General features: G+C 42.3%; 1 protein-coding gene across 1 annotated transcript in view; it reads right to left on the reverse strand.

Moving 5' to 3' along the window:
• Nucleotides 1-740: 740 nt before the first annotated feature.
• LOC147725220 (vomeronasal type-2 receptor 26-like) overlaps nucleotides 741-19,639 on the reverse strand; it is a 37,937-nt gene continuing 19,038 nt past the window's right edge. Inside the window, exons 2-3 of the mRNA XM_086918209.1 lie at nucleotides 4,405-4,528; nucleotides 741-1,642 (exon numbers count right to left, since the gene is read on the reverse strand). Of these exons, the coding sequence (XP_086774335.1) occupies nucleotides 741-1,642; nucleotides 4,405-4,528 (1,026 nt within the window). The remainder of the gene's footprint in view (nucleotides 1,643-4,404; nucleotides 4,529-19,639) is intronic.

Raw genomic sequence — 19,639 nt, forward strand, 5'->3', positions numbered from 1 at the left:
GCCCTTAATAGCAGTACTAGGCGAAATAAAGAAAGAATGGAAGATAATTGTTTTAAAAAAATTTATGGAAATCAGCAGAAATACCTTCTAGACCAGGTATTTTTCTTGAGTTTATGGATTTAATTGCAAAAGAGATTTCCTGCAGGCTAATAGGGTTTCCTAACTTAAGTCTATCTTCTGTAGTAATTGGAATCAATTTACACTATGATAAAAATGTGTTAACAACATCCTCTTGTACTATTGGTCTCTCATGAAGGTTGGACTAAAATGATAAAAAATTATTTGCAATCTACTTGACGGTTAGTAGTAATTTACCATCATGTCTTGTGTGGCATGGTTTTGATTTTGAACTCTTTTGATACCTAAGTAATTGACAAAAATTCCTGATGAATTGGAGTTAAAATAGTATATGGCTTTTTCCCTTCATTTTCTTGTTTACTTAAAAGTTGGTTATATTCATACCTAGCAATTTGGAGTTGAAATTTGCACATATTACTCCGGGAGGATATGAAGAGTCTTTCTTTACTTTAATCTTTGGGCCTGATTTAGACTTTGACAGAGGGGGTTGCTCCGACACAAACATGATAGATATCCTGCCCTCCGAATTACGATCCATTATAGCCTGTGGAGATCATGATATAGCGGACCAGATATCAGATACGTTTGTGACAGAGTACCCCGTCCCCCAAATTCTATGTACTAGTGGCTAGCATAACCACTCGACAATGTTTCTTCAGTGACTACAAATTACATTTAATATCTAAATGTTCTATCCTATTTCTATCCATCTTAAAAATAGTAAAACATTTGGGAAAGAATATACAGCCCAGCAGTCCAGCGCTGGAAGCCAAGATGGCAAAGATCTCCACGGCCACCATGTTGCGGCCTTTAGTGCTGAGGTAGGCAGGAATGAAGGAGACCCAGACGCTGCAGAACACCAGCATGCTGAATGTGATGAGTTTGGCCTCGTTGAATCGGTCAGGGAGGTTCCTGGCGAGAAAAGCCACCATGAAGCTGGCAAAGGCCAAGAGGGCCATGTATCCAATCACACAGTAGAAGGCAGTGACAGAGCCCTGGTCACACTGCAGGATTATCTTCCCAGTCTCAGACTGTGTGTCAGTGCCAGGATGAGGTGGAGAGGTGAGCAGCCAATACAGACAGATTGTCACTTCTCCTAGTGTGGACAAGAGGACAATAGAGCCGGACACCCGTGATCCCAGCCATCTGCTTAATCTGCTCCCAGGCCTGGTGGCATTAAAGGCAATGACAACAGTGAGGGTTTTTGCTAAAACGCAAGACACAGCAACAGTAAAAATAATCCCAAATGCAGCTTGTTGGATCAGACAGGTCCATGCCGCAGGGCGTCCAATAAATAGGAGGGAGCAGAGAAAGGCCAGCATTAGGGCGGCGAGGAGTGTGTAGCTGAGCTCTCGGTTATTGGCCCTCACTATCGGTGTGTCTCGGTGTCTAATAAAGATTCCCAGCACTGCAGCTGTGGCTATAGAGAAGGATACAGCCGAGAAGACCAAAGTCTCACCGAGGACATCATTATATGGGAGGAAAACAATGGTTTTGGGAATGCAGCCGAGCTTCCTGTCATTGGGCCACATGTCTTCAGGGCACGTCTGGCAGTTTTCCACATCTAAAATGAAGCAGATATTTTATAGGTAAAAATAGAAGCCATAAACATTCCATAAATGCTAAATATAGCAGTATGTTTACAACATTGTTAGTTAAATTTTATTTTGATATTTAGAGAATAATTATATTGGAGGGGGTTGTTCTTGTTGTGATTTATTTACACACTAGTATGCTTTTCTGATATCTCGTAGCTTTTGAGACCCAACTCCAGATACTGAGTGACATAAATCCATTGGCCTTCTCTGTTTCTTAATATTTAAACAGCAATCTATTCATAGATAATAAACAGCCTTAAGCATGCTAATTCTACTCCATGGGTATCTCTCTCTATTTATATACAATATGAATGTGGTTTGTTTGTGCTTCCTAATGTGTGTGTCTCTGTTTTTGCCTGGGTAGATATGAGTGTGTATGCGTCTGTCAGTGCCTCTCTTTTGGAAAAGAGTTAGCATCATATAATTTAAATTTCTTTATAAACTTAACATATAACTAAATAAAAAACACAACATCAATTAGTACTCAAAAAGTCACTGTCAAATTATTTTAGAGCCAGGTGTTCTGCTTTTGCAGTGTATTTTTTTTTCATCTTATAGACTTTTAAATATGTTTTGGTTTTGAAGACATTTTGAAAGTTTTCCTCATTTACAAGTGATCATTTAACATTTTTAAAAATGAAAGCCATAATGTTTCCATCACTGGTTTTAAATATGTCAGTGCAGTAAAGGATCAGGGTGTGCAAAATTCTCAATTTCAGGAAACGACTTCAACACTCCCTTGTTTAGAGCCTAAGGTAAACTAATTCTTAATATTCATTTGCTTTTTCTTTATACACTAGACAATCTCAAATGTCCACTGGCTTCACCACCATGGATGCATCGCATTTACAATACGGCACACCATGGCTCAAGGATTGACAGATGCGTCATGCATCAGATGGCGTAAAGGTAACGCATTTCTGGAGTCATGTCGCAAGCAAGAAGCAACTCTAGCAATGCTCAGGAATGCCTATTCCTATTGTGCTGCTCACTCCTTATGCCTGCTTCAGTGATGTGGAGGCAAGGATCCTGCAGCGGTGGAGGGTACTTTTCCAAATATATTGTTGCCTGTGTGTGCATTTTGACTGCATATGTGTCCAATGCACACATATGCATGATGCATGTGGAAAAATATCATATATCCATTACCGGGGATCAGCCCATAAATTACTCAACTGTAGATCATCAAAAACAGGGTCATATTCCTTGAGGTGAAGATCCTGCTGTGTGGGGGTGGGCTGGATAAAGTGATCCAGTTTGAAGTCTGCCTAGAAGAATAAGAAAGGGTTGAGTAGACACCACAAATCCTTTATCATCACCATGTTGTAGCAGGCTCATGGAACAGGCATTTGTAATATGCACATCTGTGCAGCTCCCCAGTTCTGCCCTATGGCGGCTGCCTTTCCCCGATCGTAAAAACAGCTGTCTGCTGGCCATCTTGTTGGTCCAGCTGCGGTCAGCTGACAAGCACTCTATGCTCCGACTGTCTTCTCCGATACGGTGGTACACAGGACTGCTAAACTCATAAAAAAGGCCCTAAGTGTTAGCATTTGCTAGAAAATAGCATTAAGTGTCTGATTTTGATGATTGAACATGGAAGTGTTTCATTGTCATTGGCATTTCAATGAGGTGTTAACAGGTGTCAGTCAGATCATTTTGATTAATAGTCTAGTCAAATTAGTTCAAAAAATGGGCTAACCTAGAACTAATTGCAATACAATTTCTGTGATTGGATTCTTATTGAAAATTTCACTAGGAAAACGATGGTGAAAAGTCTACCACTTTATCATTACGCGTTTATCCAATATGGCGCATTTTTCAAAATGACTACTCCTTATTTGAGATATAGGGTACAACTGTTAATATGCCCATGTATGGTATCATTTTATATGTTTTTAGGGACGGGAAAGTCAAAAATAACATCAGAAATTGTTTCTGATGACCATAATATCAAATATTTGTGGAATATGTCAGACAGACAAAGTTTGAATAATTTTTTCGTTGATTTATATGAGCGCAAACGAAGATTCAGATTTAATGAAAAGGCCAGTGGGTCAAACTTGATGGTTAGTCACAAAAAGTGCAAAGAGTGCATATTTGTGCAGACTAGGTCGTAGAAAGAGAGAAGATGCGTCACCTACAGAGATTAAAGAAGTGACGGGAGCACAATACCGAGAAGCCTCTACACTGATGTAGAGTTTGACTGGTCTCAGTGAGGACACATTCTACATTACTCTACTGCCACAAAGACAGATAGGCACTAACGCCAGCAGTCAAATAGATAATGTATCCATATTAACCACCTTCAATGCTTGGTCAGTACTCTCCAGTCCCTTCTCTGGATCGCGAGAGAAGATAAATATATCTCAAATCTTAAAATAAGTAAAATACTGTGCTGGTTTGGCACCAGAAGATTGTAGCCCTGATATTGTTCAGTAACATTTTTGCATTCAAGATATCTCTTGCACAGTATTTGTTCCATTGCAGTTAATCACACATAATCTACACCCACAAGAGGGATATGTTTGTAAATATTATTCATGCCACAATATTTATGTTAGATGATATTATCTGGCATGAAAATCCCTGTGATAACACCCCACTTAAACTCCTACTAAACAATATTGACACAGGAACTAAAAAAATGACTCCCTGTTCAGTTCCTGCTAAACTGTGTACTTTACACAACTGGCCTCTGGCCTGTAAGAACTATAAGGTGTTCACTCACCTGTCCTGTCTGAAAACTCCCCTTCGGCACATGGCACACAGTTGAAGCAGCAGATGGGCCTCCCTTCTATTGGAGCCTTTCGGTACCCAGGGGGGCAGCTCTGACTGCAGACAGAGTGAGGAATCTGTGAAGAAAAAGGGAATGAATGAAGAGATTAGATGTTAAGTCTGACCTGAGGGCCCAATGACAGCTTTCACTGTTAACAGATCAAGGAATCTATTGGGAAAGAGGGAATGAAGGAGATTAGATGTAAAGTCTTAGCTGAGGGCCCGGGACAGCTCTCACTGCAGGAGAAAGAGAGAAAAGAGGACTGAGATTATATGTAAAAACTGAGTTGAGGTCTGAGAGTCTCCAACACTTACGAAGGCAGGATGTGAAACACTTCAGTCTACACAGAGGCGACACTGCAAATCTCACAGGGTTTATTGTGTTCCTTTATAAGTCATTACCTGAAGGGACCAAGCTTTGAGAAGCAATATTACCATGCACAAAAAATGGAATGTGGAAGATACTACACACCTGTTTAGCAGCTTCCATTAAGGCAAAAGGTAAACTGAACAAGCATTTATCAGTGTGATTTAGAAAATACTAAAACGTGAGGTATTTAACGATTGGATTGACAAGTATCTAATTTTGTGAAGGTCGCATCCTCCCTACTCTATTGTGAATACTAAGGATGTGACCTTATGCCCTGTTACCTATTGTGGAGCTATGCCCAGATACCACCGTCCCTCCACACACATACATCTTTGACCAGGAGCAAAATCTTATCCAATGCAGGAAAATGGTATTGACTTTTTTTATGATGTCAGTGTTTATCTCAAAATCCAATCCACCCACTGAACATGAGGAATAACAAGAGAATAAATAGTTCCCAAAGAACAAGGTGGGGCTCCCACAGTTAGCCCACCTGGGAGACAGAAATGTAGGCTTTAAACCCTACTTCACACTCTGTCACTGAGGATGGTAGGGAAAGCCTGCTAGGTACCAGAGATGGTATTGAAGGAGTCGGTAGATCACAGGAATAGATGCATCTGTATCCATGACAAGCAATTGCTTCATTCTACTCAGGTACACTGCTCCCCCATTGTAGCCATACAGGCACTGGCTGTGGTCACTTTTGCCAACAGCAAACTTTGTACCCCTGCTACTGTCACATCCCTTAGTTGGTAAATATCTAGACAGCGCATGCCATGCCATTTTGTTGTTGACTCTCAGGCTAGAGCTTACTGTCATCTATGTGTTTACCTGGGTCTCAACAGGAATAAGGGCCTAAAGTTGTGACTCACTGCTGAGGGTCTATGTTCCTCCTCTGGAGCATTGTGTGTGATTCTTCTATGTGGTCTAATACATGGCTCACATAATAAATTTGTGGAACTCTATCCTGTTCTGATCCAACCCCACTTGCCTTTTGTTCCCTATATTTGTGTTTCAGCCTCAGACGGCAAGGAGTTAACAAACAAAGGCCTTGCAGACCTCCTGTCCTATGCTCAGCTGGTCGAGTCATTGGTAGTTTAGACAGTGTGTTAACTGTGTTGTTCGTTTCTGATCTTGGTCATGCAGCACCCGCCTAAAACCATTCCCGTTTTAGAACCATCACCTGAATAGTTACTCGGTGCAAAGAGGTCTGTATTATACATCTGCACTCGGGTAGTCAAAAGGAAGCAGAGCTCTGTACAGAAACAACAGCATAATGCAGTCAAAAAGTGGTAGTTTAGTGTTTCCTAAATTAGAGAAGTGTTGTGGAGCAGCTCCTGGGTGTATGGATGGAAAAGGCTGGTATACTGTCCCTCACTCAGATTTTACATACACAGATCAATGACTGTGAAACCTATGGTTTAGTATGTATGTATGTATATGGTCTTTTTCTAATACAAACCTAGCCGGAGGACAGGGTTTAAGACAATGTTATGTTATGTTATGTTATGTTAAAAAGTTTATACCGCGCACGTACACCGAGACGGTTTCTTGGCGCTCATAACAGACATAACGAGCCAGGGCAAAGGATATTATTCTGAGACTGCTTTGAAAAGGAAAGTTTTTAAGGTTTTCCTGAATGACTCATAAGAGGGGCAGTGGCAAAAAGAAGAAGGGAGGGAATTCCAGAAGGAAGGGCCTAAAAAAGAAAAACGCATTCTGCCGTGTTTTTTGCGGCGGTTAGATGGAATGCAGAGAAGGTTGTCAGCAGAAGATCTGAGATTACGGGTGGGAAGGTATCTCTTTAGCTTGGAGGAGATGAATTCAGGGGCGCGGTTATGGAGAGATTTGAATATGGAGGCTCCTCAGAAGGGGGGAGACATGCTGGTGTTTCGGTTGGTGGAACACCAAGCGGGCGGCCTGGTTCTGAATTAGCTGGAGTTTTTGAAGCTGATAGGCAGGTATCCCCACATACAAGATGTTAGCAAAGTCAATCCTGGAGATGACCAAAGCCAGTATGACTAGTATGAGTGCCTCTCTGGTAAGAAATCGGCAGATCTTACGGATCCTACGCAGTTGGAAAAAGCAGGATGATGTAACCGCCGAGATCTGGGATTTCATAGATAAGTCCTCAGAGATGACCACTCCAAGGCTTTTCACAGAGCTGACCGGGCAAGGGGGAGTGCCAAGAGAAGGGGGCCAGTAATTGTCATCCCATGGATTGGTAGGACCACCCACCAGAACAAGTTCTGTCTTAGACGGGTTCAGTTTGAGCTGGCTGTGAGCCATCCAGTCTGAGATGAACAACATTGTTGTTTGAAAATTAGAACGGGAGGATGGTGAAGTGTCCAAAGGGAAGACCAACTGCAGGTCGTCTGCATAATTATATATAGTGGCAGGGGAGTGACGAAGGGCGACCATAAGTGGTTGCATATATAAATTAAAAAGAAGCGGGGAAAGAGCTGAACCCTGGGGGACACCACAAGTGAGGGGGGAGAAAGGAGCAGAGAAGGTAGAAAGGTGGACTGCCTGGTAGCGGCCATGCAGGAAGGATCGAACCCAGTCAAGGGCAAAGCCCTGGATGCCGGCGTTTTTGACACGGTCCAACAGAACCAGGGCTTGGGAGATGTTATTGTCAGCTCCGGCTCTAAGAGTGTCCATGACAGCCGCGATCACCATCTCTGTGGAATGGAGGGGGCGAAAACCAGCCTGTAGGGGATCCAGGAAAAGGGAAGTCTCAACAAACGTGCTCAGACACCTAGTAACATAAGTTTCTAGGATCTTTCCAAGAAAAGGGAGAAGGGAAATGGGTCTGTAATTGCTCAGCACAAGTGGGTCTGCGTTAGGTTTTTTCAGAATGGGTAATACCACCGCTTGCTTGAAAGCTGCTGGTACAACTCCTGATGTTAAGGAGGAGTTGAGAAGAGCCAAGGCTGGCTCAGGACAGGCCATGAAGATTTCTTTAAGAATATGTGGGGGGCAGCAGTCCTTAGGAGAACCGGAACAGACTTTATGAAGAAGACTGTGGAAGTCGGTAATGGTAATGGGAGGAAAAGTGTGAAATTTCTGAGAGTTTTCGGAGGGGAGGGGAAATGATTTGGAAGGGGAAGGTGGAAGGATGTTGTTTTTAATAGAGGAGATTTTATCTCGAAAGAAGGCATTAAGCTCATCACACAGTGCCTGGGTGGGCACGGGAGGGAGAGTGATGCGATCGGGAAGGGAGAGCTCATTGACTATCGAGAAGATGTCTTTAGTTTTAGAAGCCGACTCCAAGATTTTACAGGAAAAGTAGGAAGTCTTAGCCTCAAGTATCGAGGATTTATATTTGTTGAGTAGAGTGGTAAACTCTGTCTTGAGTAAAGGGTCGTACTTGTGGCGCCAACGGCGTTCAGCTTGGCGGAGGGCTAATTTGTCAAGTTTAAGTTGGTCATTAAACCATCGCTGGGCGTCATGGGGGCGCTGGACTTTTATAGTTTTTAGAGGAGCTACAGTGTCGGCTGCTGCCTTCAGCCAGTGCTCAAGAATAGAATCTTAAAATCGCTGATGGGCAGGAAGCCAGTGGATGGATGGTTAATGCATTGTGATGTAGTATTCTTTAAAATTGTAACTTAGGGGCATATGTAAGTAATTTCGAATTTGCGATTTGAAAATTGATATTTTTGTCGAATTGCACTTTCCTAATCGCAAAATCGGATGTAGGTAAAAAAGTTGCTATTTTTTAGCGATTCTCAAAAATTCACAGATTTTTTGTGCGATTACTCAAATAGCGATTCCTTATTAGTAAATTCGCTAATAAGGAATCGCAAAAACGGGAAAGAACAATTAAGGTGCAGAATGATGACATCACAACCAGGAAGTGTGAATCTCCATGCTGCACCTAATTGCCTGCACCTGTCCCAGAGTCAGTTGCTGGCTGAGAGACAGAGTGGAGGGATTGTGGAATTGGCTTTGACTTTAAACAGTGCAAAATGGAATCACAGGGTGCAGAAAAGCAAGGTGGAGAGAAGCAGGCAGAAGAACAATCCAGAAAAAGGAAGCAGAACTTTTCTGAGAGGGAGTTGGAGGTATTAATAGAGGAGGTGGTGAGACAACATGACCTTCTGTTTGGGAAAGCCTCACTTTGTGAGCCTGAAGCCAGAAAGAGTAAAATATGGGCAGACATACAGGAAAAGGTAAATCCAATTGGTGTTACCCATCGTACCACCGATGACCTCAGGAAGCGGTGGTTCGATATGAGGCAAAGGTCCAAGGAGAGGCTGGTCATGAGATTGGCAGAAGCCAAAGCAACTGGAGGTGGGAGGGCCACTACACCTGAGCTGATGCCCCTGGAGGAGTTGGTGGAGAAAACCCTAATGCCTGAGGCAGTGACGGGCGTGGCTGACCTGGACAGCTCTGAAACCAGAGACACCACAGAAGGTAAGATGCCTGCCAAAATCACCCAATGCATTGCCATCCCACCCAAACTCCAAAATCCACATGCATGAATAGGAATCCGGTCCATGTTTTTAGTAATACCCAGTGAAGCATATTGGGAAATGTAGTCATATGTTATGTAAATTGGGGCAGATAGATATACAAAGGGTATATAGGGAACAGCTCCAATAGCAATATGAAAAGTACACAAAATAGACAAGCAGGCATGTAAATAGGGTTGTCATAAATCTTTATTGAAAAAAAAAGAAAATTACACACAACGCATGTGTGATTTTTTTTTTGGGCAGATGGACCAACAACACAGGTCACTGTTGCAGCAGTGGGAGAGTCAGCTTCAGCAGAGGACTAGGCAGGGCAGGAGAGCCAGGGTGCCACACGTGACACACCTTCTGTGCCAACCAAACGGCACAAAATAGTACCTGCATTAATACAAATGCAATCAGGGTCCACAGATGCTGAAGACGAAACACAGGCTGATGCATCACCTAGCACAGTTCGGGGCAGATCCCAAACACCCACATCCAACTTGATTGGCAGTGGAGCCAGACAGAGGGCACGCAACAACACTTGCTGTGCCACAACAGGTTCTGAGTCTGTTTTTGCTGGGCTGGAGGGCCAAATGTTACATGTGCAGCGCCTGCAAAGCAAAGGCATATCGTCAATTCAGCGTCAGCTGGCGCAACACAATCTGCACATGTCAGAGGTGAAAGTTGGCATCAGACAAACAGCAACAGCAACAGAGGCACATTTAAATGAAGCTAGGATTTCTAGCTAGGCCCAGCGCAGGGACCAACAGCGCTTAACAACACGGCTTGACCAATTTGCAAGGGCTGTGAGCAGTGAAATCTACAGTCATATCCTTGCTTTGTAGAAAAACAGTGAGCATGCAAAATGCAATGGCACACTGCTGTCAGGTTGTTGCCAAGAGCCTGGTGCGGGTAACACATTCACTTGATTTGCTGTGTGCTTCTGTAACTGGGGGGTTTGTTACGCCAGGTAGCATAGACACTGATGGCCAATCAAGCAGAAGCACACCTACTCCACCGATGCCATCAGAAAGGCGTAAGAGTATCCGTCAGGGCAGAGGTGCGGACAACAACACTGAAAATACAGAACAGGTCGACGTGGTGCATCAGGACGTTCACGCCGTAGGAGAAGGAGCACAATACACAATGGTATGTTGTGAAGCAACACATCCCATGAGGACTTACGTTAATGACATTTGGACACTGTGTGGATATGAACACGTGCAAATTTTAGACTTACAGTCAGTTCAGTTCAAAGACTTTTATTCGATTAACATTGTTTTAAATCATAAAAAGTACATTTACAAATTCAGATACTATAAAAACACACAAATTATGTACAGTTAAAAGGAACAAATTAATAATTTGTAACATAGCTAAAAATTGGTAATATCAAGATAATCAGAGTATGACAATTTATAATAAATCAGGGTGATAATAGCCCTAAGTTGGAACACATTTTCAGACATGATTTTAGAAAAAGAGCGACACATTTGGCCACATACGGTGTGTCTAACATCTGAAGTGCCAGATAAGCTGGTCGACATGTTCTTAGCCCCATTTTACGAAGGAGTGGAATGATCCAGCGTTTACGAGTTTGTTCATAGTAACAACAGAACAAAGTAAGGTGGATGGTCGATTGCGGTGATACTCCATCACAAGGACACTTTGCCAGATCATGAGACCAATTTGACATCGTGGGGAAGGTTACAAGGTGAAAAAAAGAATTGAATCGAAACCTCGTTAAGACAAATTTCTCATGGTTGGTCAAAAAGAAAGTAAGGTAAGTCTGAATACCTGTCGAGGTTTGAACCATAAGAATTTGCACATTAGTAGGCTTAGATACTTCACTTAGAAGGCGGAGGTCTCTCAGATGATTTAAACAGAGGGCTTTCAGCGCGTTTCTGCTGATCTCTGTCAGGGTCAATGGTTCGGTGAAGTAGAAAGCACAATTCAGGTCTGTTAAGAAGTTGAACACATAAAGAAGCCATGGAATTTTTTTCCATTTCTCCAATGATAAACAGTCTTGTAAAAGAGAGCGGGTTAGGTGACATTGGGGTTTGGTCCAAACACGGTGCCATAAGAGTATCGGCTGGCATCTAATAATATCAGTTATATAATCGATACCCAGCTTGATATGGGATCCGTATATTGGAGCACTAGGAGGAAGTGCCAGAATATATTTTAAGAACCCATTTTGGACCAGTTGTAATCCATTCACAGAGGCATAGCCCCAAACGCCAGCACCGTAGATGGCAACACTGTGGCATTTTGCATGGTAAATTTTAAGCAGCTCTTTTGGGGCCGGTTTACCCAATTTTCTCGAGAATGAAACAAGAGCAGAGGTCGCTCTTTGAAAGAGCATTTTTTTACTTGTAACTCCTGCTTTCCAGTCTAACTGGTCATCCATTAGGATACCTAGGTATGAGTATTGTCTAGCGCACTCCAATCTAACCTGTTCAATAAAGATGGATTTGGGATTCTTCACCTTGGGACCAAAATGCATAACATAGGTCTTACTCTTGTTAACTTTTAGCCCCAGAGATAGCATAAACTGGCAATATTTGTCTAGTTGTTTTTGTAGCTGAGTTAGTGTCCTAGCTAGAATGACAGAGTCATCAGCGTATAATAACACTGGAATTGGGCGATGTTTGATAGATGGTAAGTCCTGGATACCCTCCAGTATGGCATTCTCAACCCCGTTGGTGTAGAGGTTAAACAGGAAGGATGCCAGGACACACCCTTGCCTTACTCCTCTTTTTATTGTGAATAAAGATGTTAGTTCACCGCATAACCCATATCTCACGCAAGCTGTGGCATCGGGGTAGAGCTCACAGAGGAATTTAATAATAGGCGGGTCCACCCCGAACTCACTAAGAATGGACCATAGCTTAGGGTGGATCACACAATTGAAAGCGGAGCTGATGTCGACATATTATATGCGTATGTTGCCGCCCTTCGCTCCGGAATATTTTCCCTATTAAGAGGGTTAAATTTAGTGCCTGCTCAACTGTGCCAAGACCCTCCTGGAAGCCGTACTGAAGGTCGGTCATTATGTTATTCTCAGACGCCCAATCCTGCAGACGTTCCAGAATCAGGCGTCCGGCGACTTTCCCCAGGGAGTCCAGGAGAGAAATGGGTCTATAACAGGCAGGATTATTATGATCCCCCTTTTTGTAGATAGGTAGTAGTATAGAAGAGGACCAAGAATCTATAAGGCCGACTTTCGTGACTGCCGACATCACCTGGGTGACGACAGGAGACCACAATTCTATGTTGTTTACAAAGATGTCTACGGGGACCCCGTCAGGGCCAGGCGCCTTACCAGATTTAGCAGATGTTAGTGCTTGGATGACCTCACTAAGGCTAAAAGATAATTCAATAGGATAGACCTGAGACCTCGCGTGGTCATCTACTGGGTTCGCCGGTTTTATAGTATCTACTGGTGACCCCCCAAAAAATTTTGTGAAATGGGTCACCCATGCATCAGCGGGCACAGCCACGTCGAGATGCTTTGGTGCGTTAATATTAGTTAAAAAATGTGACTTAACGACACGCCAAAACTGCGAGCTGTCTTTAGTTAGGCAACTTTCATGAAGTTGGGCCCATAGAGTTTTCTTTAGCTCCCTTTTACAGTTTTGTTGAGCAGCTTTATAAATCTTTCTTAAGTTAGCTATCTCCTTTGATTTTCTAATTGTGTTATGTAGTTCCTTTTTTAATGCGGATAGGGCTTTACGACAAGCAGTGTCAAACCATCCTAGGGACCCCTGGTTACCTGATTTATGATTATGGAATAGCTCTGACCGCATTGCTAATAAAATCTCAGAAAAACTGTTAAGGATCAACTCGGGTGGGGAATCCTCTGCTAAACAGTTGATTATCCAAGGAAGGGTTTTTGATACAACATTGCCACTAATAACTACCGGATCTATTTTGGACCATTTCACAGAAAATCCATTTAGTTTATCCATGGTCAGTGATTGCTGGGTTAGTTGACTGACCTTTTTACAATGGGAGGGACCAATTTCTATGGATAAGAGAATGCTATTAGGGAAATGGTCACTGGAGATATCTGTACCAGTCCTAAACCCGTTGGAGATTACCTTTTAGGACCGTAGAACATAAAATAAAATCAATAGTGCTAAACATACCTCTACCATGAAAAGTAGGTCTAAATTCAACTGGAATATCTACTAGATTGTTTGCATAATCTAGTTCCATTGTGAAAAGACAGTCATTCAAAGCATTACCCAAAAGTGAGTGAGTGAAATGGATTAATGGACAGTCTTGTTCGTCTAACAAACCACAAATACCTTTCGTATAGTTGGCACACAGTGGGACATTAAAATCTCCCCCCATATCACAAAGCAAGCAAGTGTGGAATGCTTGTTACAGTGTTCGTTTACAACAGACATGATTGCTTTTACAGATTTAACACATTCAATCGGGGACAAGTTATTATAAAAATTAATAAAAATATACATCGTATGATTACTAAATGCAGCTTTAACAATTTGAAAGTTCGCGGTGGTATGTAAGACATTCAAGCCAATTACAGATAAATTATTTGAAATATACATCGCAAGACCTCCCTTAGATCTACCGTGTGTGGTGATGCTGGCTGGAGAATGGAACGTTTTATAGCCCAGTATGTGAATCAGATCTATAGCCCATGTTTCTTGCAAACAAATTATTTGATGGGGAATTACTGTCTCCAACCATGGTTTGAGTTTTATTTTCGAACGGAGACCTGCAACATTCCAGAATAAAACTGAAAGTTGATAAGTGAAAGGAGTAGACTTTTTAATATTCAAATTTTGTTCTAGGGTTAAGGTAACTGGGGTAAGAGGGTGGTGTGCTAATAGTTCAACAAATGATATATCTGACTGAATTTCTTTGTTGGTACCAGAATCTAGATATAGTGCTGGTACAGCAATTTGAACTTCTGGCGTTGTTGCATGAGAAATGGATGGGTTACTAATTGGGAAAAAGGAAGACAGAAAATCATCGGGTTGATCGGGTAAGGTAGGCACTGGAGAAAATGTGGCAGTGTTATCCAGATGACTGTCCGGTTGTTGTCAGTCCACCATCTCCAGCAAGTCATATCTGTTGGTCAGGGGGACACCTCTCCATCCAAAGGTGGGGGCTACATCTCTACCCCCGGTGTTTGACCAGTCGACCCAGTCACGTCTCCTATTCCAGTTATCAACTTGCGTCCAGTTCCACTCTGGACCGGAGTTATGGTGGTACACTGGAGGATAGAAGAAGGAAAGTCTCTTGGTACCAATTCCATCGGGTGTGTATTGTGTGCCCCAGGAACAAATATGTTCTACAGCATGGGGGTCCTCAAAGTTAATGATGACACAATCGCCATGTATGGATTTTGACTCTCTTCCTATCCAGGGGACTCTACGAACTGTTGTAACTCTGTTATCAGAATAAGGGGGGAGTGGCCTATTAACAGAAAGCCAATGGAGTACCTTATTCCTAAGGGACCAGCCTGGTTCCTCCATGTTATAATTCAGCTCAGGAACCCCTGTCATAATGACAACATATGGGGCAGCTTCTGGGGGAAGATGGATAGAATGCCCCCCTTCCTTCTGTTCTTATAGGTGGTGCTTTGTGGCCCTGAATTACTAATTAACTCAGGGGGCGGAAGAGTAGAATGCTCTGGTGGAGGAGCAGGCGTGATCGTTTGGGTAGGGGTGTTAGTATTCGTTGCCCTTGGGAGAGAAGGTTTAGGCTGGGAAGCCCCTACTGTGATATTTGTCTTTGTTGGCTGTGGTGTTGACTTTGGTGCTGTCGCCCCACCAGCTGGAGTTTTAAGTTGTGGCTTTTGAGCCCTCAGTTGTCCTGATGTAAGGATAGGAGCAGATCCTTTGTTAGTTTTTATCACTGATGATAGCTCTTCTAGTTGTTTTTCTATTTTTGAAAGGGTAAGTTCAAGCGGTTGGAGGTAGGATTTAATTAGGGCCCCCAATTTGTCTAGTAGTTGATTATTTAGACCATTGGAATCACTATTATTATCAATATTACTAGTAGCGCTAAGATTAGCTGAAGTGATAGATAGGTTTATTATATCTAGGGAATAAGATTCCCTTTGTCCAGTGTGGGGGTAACTTGTTTAGGGGATTGATGGGTAGGAAGGGATAGGGTTGTAATTTGAGATTGTTTATTCGAAGTGTTAGTTTGCTGACGGGTCCTGTTATGCTGTTGGTTCTTTTTGTTCTTTTTGTTCTTGGGTATTGCTCCCTCCCTGATACCTCGAATTGTGGTAGCAGTAGGGTCATCCCTGATCGGGCTAATAAGAGGGGCTGGTGTCTGCTCCAAAGACGGTGAGAAATGAGATGCTTGAGATGCTTGAAGACCTGACAGCTCAAGTGAGACTGACAGGTCCACAACACCAGGAACAGGATGAGAATCAGCCAACAGAGTATCAGCTTCTAAAGTGCGCAAAGGAGTTTTGGCTGCCGCCAGTATGCCCAGTGAGGAGCGTTTCGCGGCGGTCAAATACTGTGAAACCCTCCGTTCTAGTAGAAGAACACCTTGATTTATGGCGTCATTTGCTTTGGCAATAAATTGATCAATTGGGCCTGTAGTTTGAGCACTATGAAGCGCCTTGTTGCTCCTGGTCCCTCTAGGAGACATAGTTCGTATTGGTAGGACCCAGCTAGGAAAATAAGAATAAAGCTACACAATTATAGAATAGGACAAACAGTGTTTAGCAATGAAGGAGGTACCAATCATCAAAAGTCAAGGGGGGTGGCCCAGTCCAGGCTTACCCGCCCTTGGCCTGGGCTTCGCCCCGGGCTCCGTCCTGCGCGCGTCCCGCGTGCGCGTTGGTGGATGGGATTATGTAGATAGGAGAAGAGTGGGCGGGAAGAGTCACAAGTGCGCTGGTGTCCGAAGCGCTACTCCTGCTGGGACTCGCAGTCCCACCCTCACAAACCGGACAGACTTCAATCTCTCCCCAGCAATCCAGGCAGTCCAGGCAGGGAACGGCAAAGTTCTGCTTCCCCGGAAATCAGCAGCAACAGTTAGGGTATGAAGAGCAAGAGCAAGGCTGCGAGCGGCTCCCACGGAGCGAGGGCCGCGAGCCGTCTTGAAGCAGCTGGGGGAGGAGAGTGGGCGGGAAGAGTCACAGGTGCGCAGGTGTCCGAAGCGCTACTCCTGCTGGGACTCGCAGTCCCACCCTCACAAACGGGACAGACTTCAATCTCTCCCCGGCAATCCAGGCGTTCCAGGCAGGGAACGGCAAAGTTCTGCTTCCCCGGTAATCAGCAGCAACAGTTAGGGTATGAAGAGCAAGAGCAAGGCTGCGAGCGGCACTTACAGTCACATTATGTGACATTGCATATCCTGCATTTAAGGAAGTAACATTTTTTGTGATTAACAACATTGGGCATTTTGGTTTATTCTCTTACCTAGAAGTAGTTCTGTGTTGAAAAAAAAAGTATCGAAGGTAGTGATATCGAGTTGTTAATATCGAGTGTGCAAAACATTGTTTGTGTTTGTAAGTAATTAATATCGAAAGTACAAATATAGAGTGTCAGCATATCAAATATAAAAATATTGAATGTTAGAATATCGAAGTGTAAGAATAACGATATTTGGAATTTAAATTGTTAAATATGTTAGTTAAGTTATAAAAATGTATATATATTTTTACATAATTTGTAATAAATAATTTAAAACATTTATTTATTAAAAAAAATGTCTAATAAAATTTAGGAGTGGGATATGGGTTTTTAGGGGTATTGATGTGGGGAGTGTTTTAAAAATTTGTAATTTTAAAATGTATTTTTTTTTAAATTATAAAATGTAATTTGTTTTCAAAAATTAACAAAATGTATAATAAAATTTAGGAGCGGGATGTGGGTTTTTAGGGGAATAGGGAGGGAAGTGTTTTAAAAAAGTGAATTAAAAAAATTTTAAATTAAATTTAAAAAAAATAAAAAAAGAAAAAAATATTTTTAAAAGTTTATAATAACATTTAGGAGTGGAATGTAGGTTTTTAGGGGAATAGGGTGGGGAGTGTTTTAAAAATGTGAATTTGTAATATATATATATTTTTTTTAAACGTATTTATTTTTTAAAATTAAAAAAATATATATAATAACATTTAGGAACGGGATGTGGGTTTTTAGGGGAATAGGGTGGGGAGTGTTTCAAAAATGTGTATTTTTATTTTTTTGTTTTAATTTTTAAAAATGTAATTTGTTTAAACAAAATTAAAAAATTCATAATGAAATTTAGGAGCGGATATGCGTTTTTCAGGGGTATCGGGTGGGGAGTGTTTTAAAAATGTGAATTTATAAAAAAAAATATAATTTTAAAAAATATAAAAAAAATAAAAAACTAAACCATTGGAATTGTAAATTATATTGCTTTTGTGTCCAGTACCTTCCCTGAGTTTGTATTTGGTGGAGTGGAAATAGCAAATTATATTGTTTGGGTGTCCAGCACCTTCCTTGAGTTTATACTTGGTGGAGTGGGAATAGTAAATTATATGGGTTGATTGTCCAGCACCTTCCCTGAGTTTGTACTTGGTGGAGTGGGAATAGTAAATTATATGGGTTGATTGTCCAGCACCTTCCCTGAGTTTGTACTTGGTGGAGTGGGAATAGTAAATTATATTGTTTGAGTGTCCAGCACCTTCCCTGAGTTTATATTTTGTGGAGTTGGTATAGTAAATATTATGGGTTTTGAGTCCAGCACCTTCCTTGAGTTTATATTTTGTGGAGTTGGTATAGTAAATATTATGGGTTTTGAGTCCAGCACCTTCCCTGAGTATATATTTGATGGAGTGGGATGAGTAAATTATAATGTTTGGGTATCTAGCACCTTCCCTGAGTTTAGACCTGGTGGAGTGGGAATAGTAAATAATATGGGTTGATCGTCCAGCACCTTCCCTGACTTTATAATTGGTGGAGAGGGTGTCATGTGCTTATCTAGGTTCCTGATCGATACTGTGACCTTATGCCCCTATTCGGCTATAAAGCCTTTTATTCCCTATATTGGCATAACCGTTCAAGTGCGATTTTCTGAAAAGTCATCTCTGGCCTCACACGAGCAGAGCCACAGAGCCACATTCCAGCATGACTCTCTGCTACTTCCTTTGCGACCAATTAGTGCAATGACAGAGCAGCAGTCACTATCTGATATTCCTAGATAACACTCCGAGTTCTTCAACAAGATAAAAACTTAGCAAACCTGGAAATCCCCGCTTGCTATGTTTTGATTAGTAATGGAACTCTAATGAGCAACTGATAACTATCACTTCCTAGTGACATCTTTAATTGACGTCTTATGTCCAGCAAACTTGCGTCAAACCCGGCACCTGTCAGGTATAAATATTACCAACGTTGCCTTAAGCAATGAGCGTTGCCTGTTGCTGATGCCAGCTGCCTGCATGACCAGTGTTGGTAAAAACTAGCACTCTGTCGCTGCAGCCTGCTATCCTGTGGTGGTGAAGCTGCTGATTACCATTATCGCCCATTATCGCCGCTACAGCGCGAACTGTGGTTCAGTACGCTTGAGGAGCCGTGCAGCCGTCCTCTGCGAAGACATCCAGCCCAGCTGCCCGCGGACGCTGTCACCCCTCCTTCCTCGACGCGCTGAGAGAAGCCGCTGCCTTTCTCGTGCAGAGAAATCCAGTCCCGGCGCTTCCGGTTTACCCTCGCGGGTGACTGGGATATCGAGAGAGACCCCTGAAGGAGATACCAATCCTCCATCATTCTATTCAGAGGTATGGTGTTGACTAAACCCTTAGATGAGAATTCTTGAAACAAACCTTGGCAAAACCAACTTAACTTAAGCTACTTACTTACTCCCCTTTCACGTGTTAGGCTTAGGTCAGGCACACTGGGGTAGGCTTAGTTAGAAGCACCAGTTGAGTATGTTAGCGTAATGTATATATGACTGTATATATGTTTTATTACTTTTAAACCATTGTATGGCTAAGAAACCATATCAATGCTTTTACAGTTCTATTTCGCAATACTTATCTTACTGTACGTACTTTTTATAATAACAGTTATTGCAATTGTGGCAATACATTTCTCTTGTACGAGAAGAAAGACTGTTCAATAAATGTTAACCCTTTATTGATAAACGCCCGTCTCTCTATTCTCTACATATTGTGAAAGTAAACTGCACCAGACTGACTGAGTGAAATCTATGTCTATTGTTTCACACGACCCTAGAGATCGACTCTTGATCTGAGGAGCAAAGTTGTCATGTTGCACGGTTGTTGGAAAACTGAATCCCTTCTTGTCTGTGCCAAGGAAGCTGATCACTTCCTATGCAGAGAAGAAAGTTTCCAGTGACCTCTGAGCTAGTTGGTAACACAACCCAAT

The sequence above is a fragment of the Lissotriton vulgaris genome, chromosome 4_1 (assembly GCF_964263255.1).
Source record: "Lissotriton vulgaris chromosome 4_1, aLisVul1.2, whole genome shotgun sequence".
NCBI classification, from domain to species: Eukaryota; Metazoa; Chordata; class Amphibia; order Caudata; family Salamandridae; genus Lissotriton; species Lissotriton vulgaris.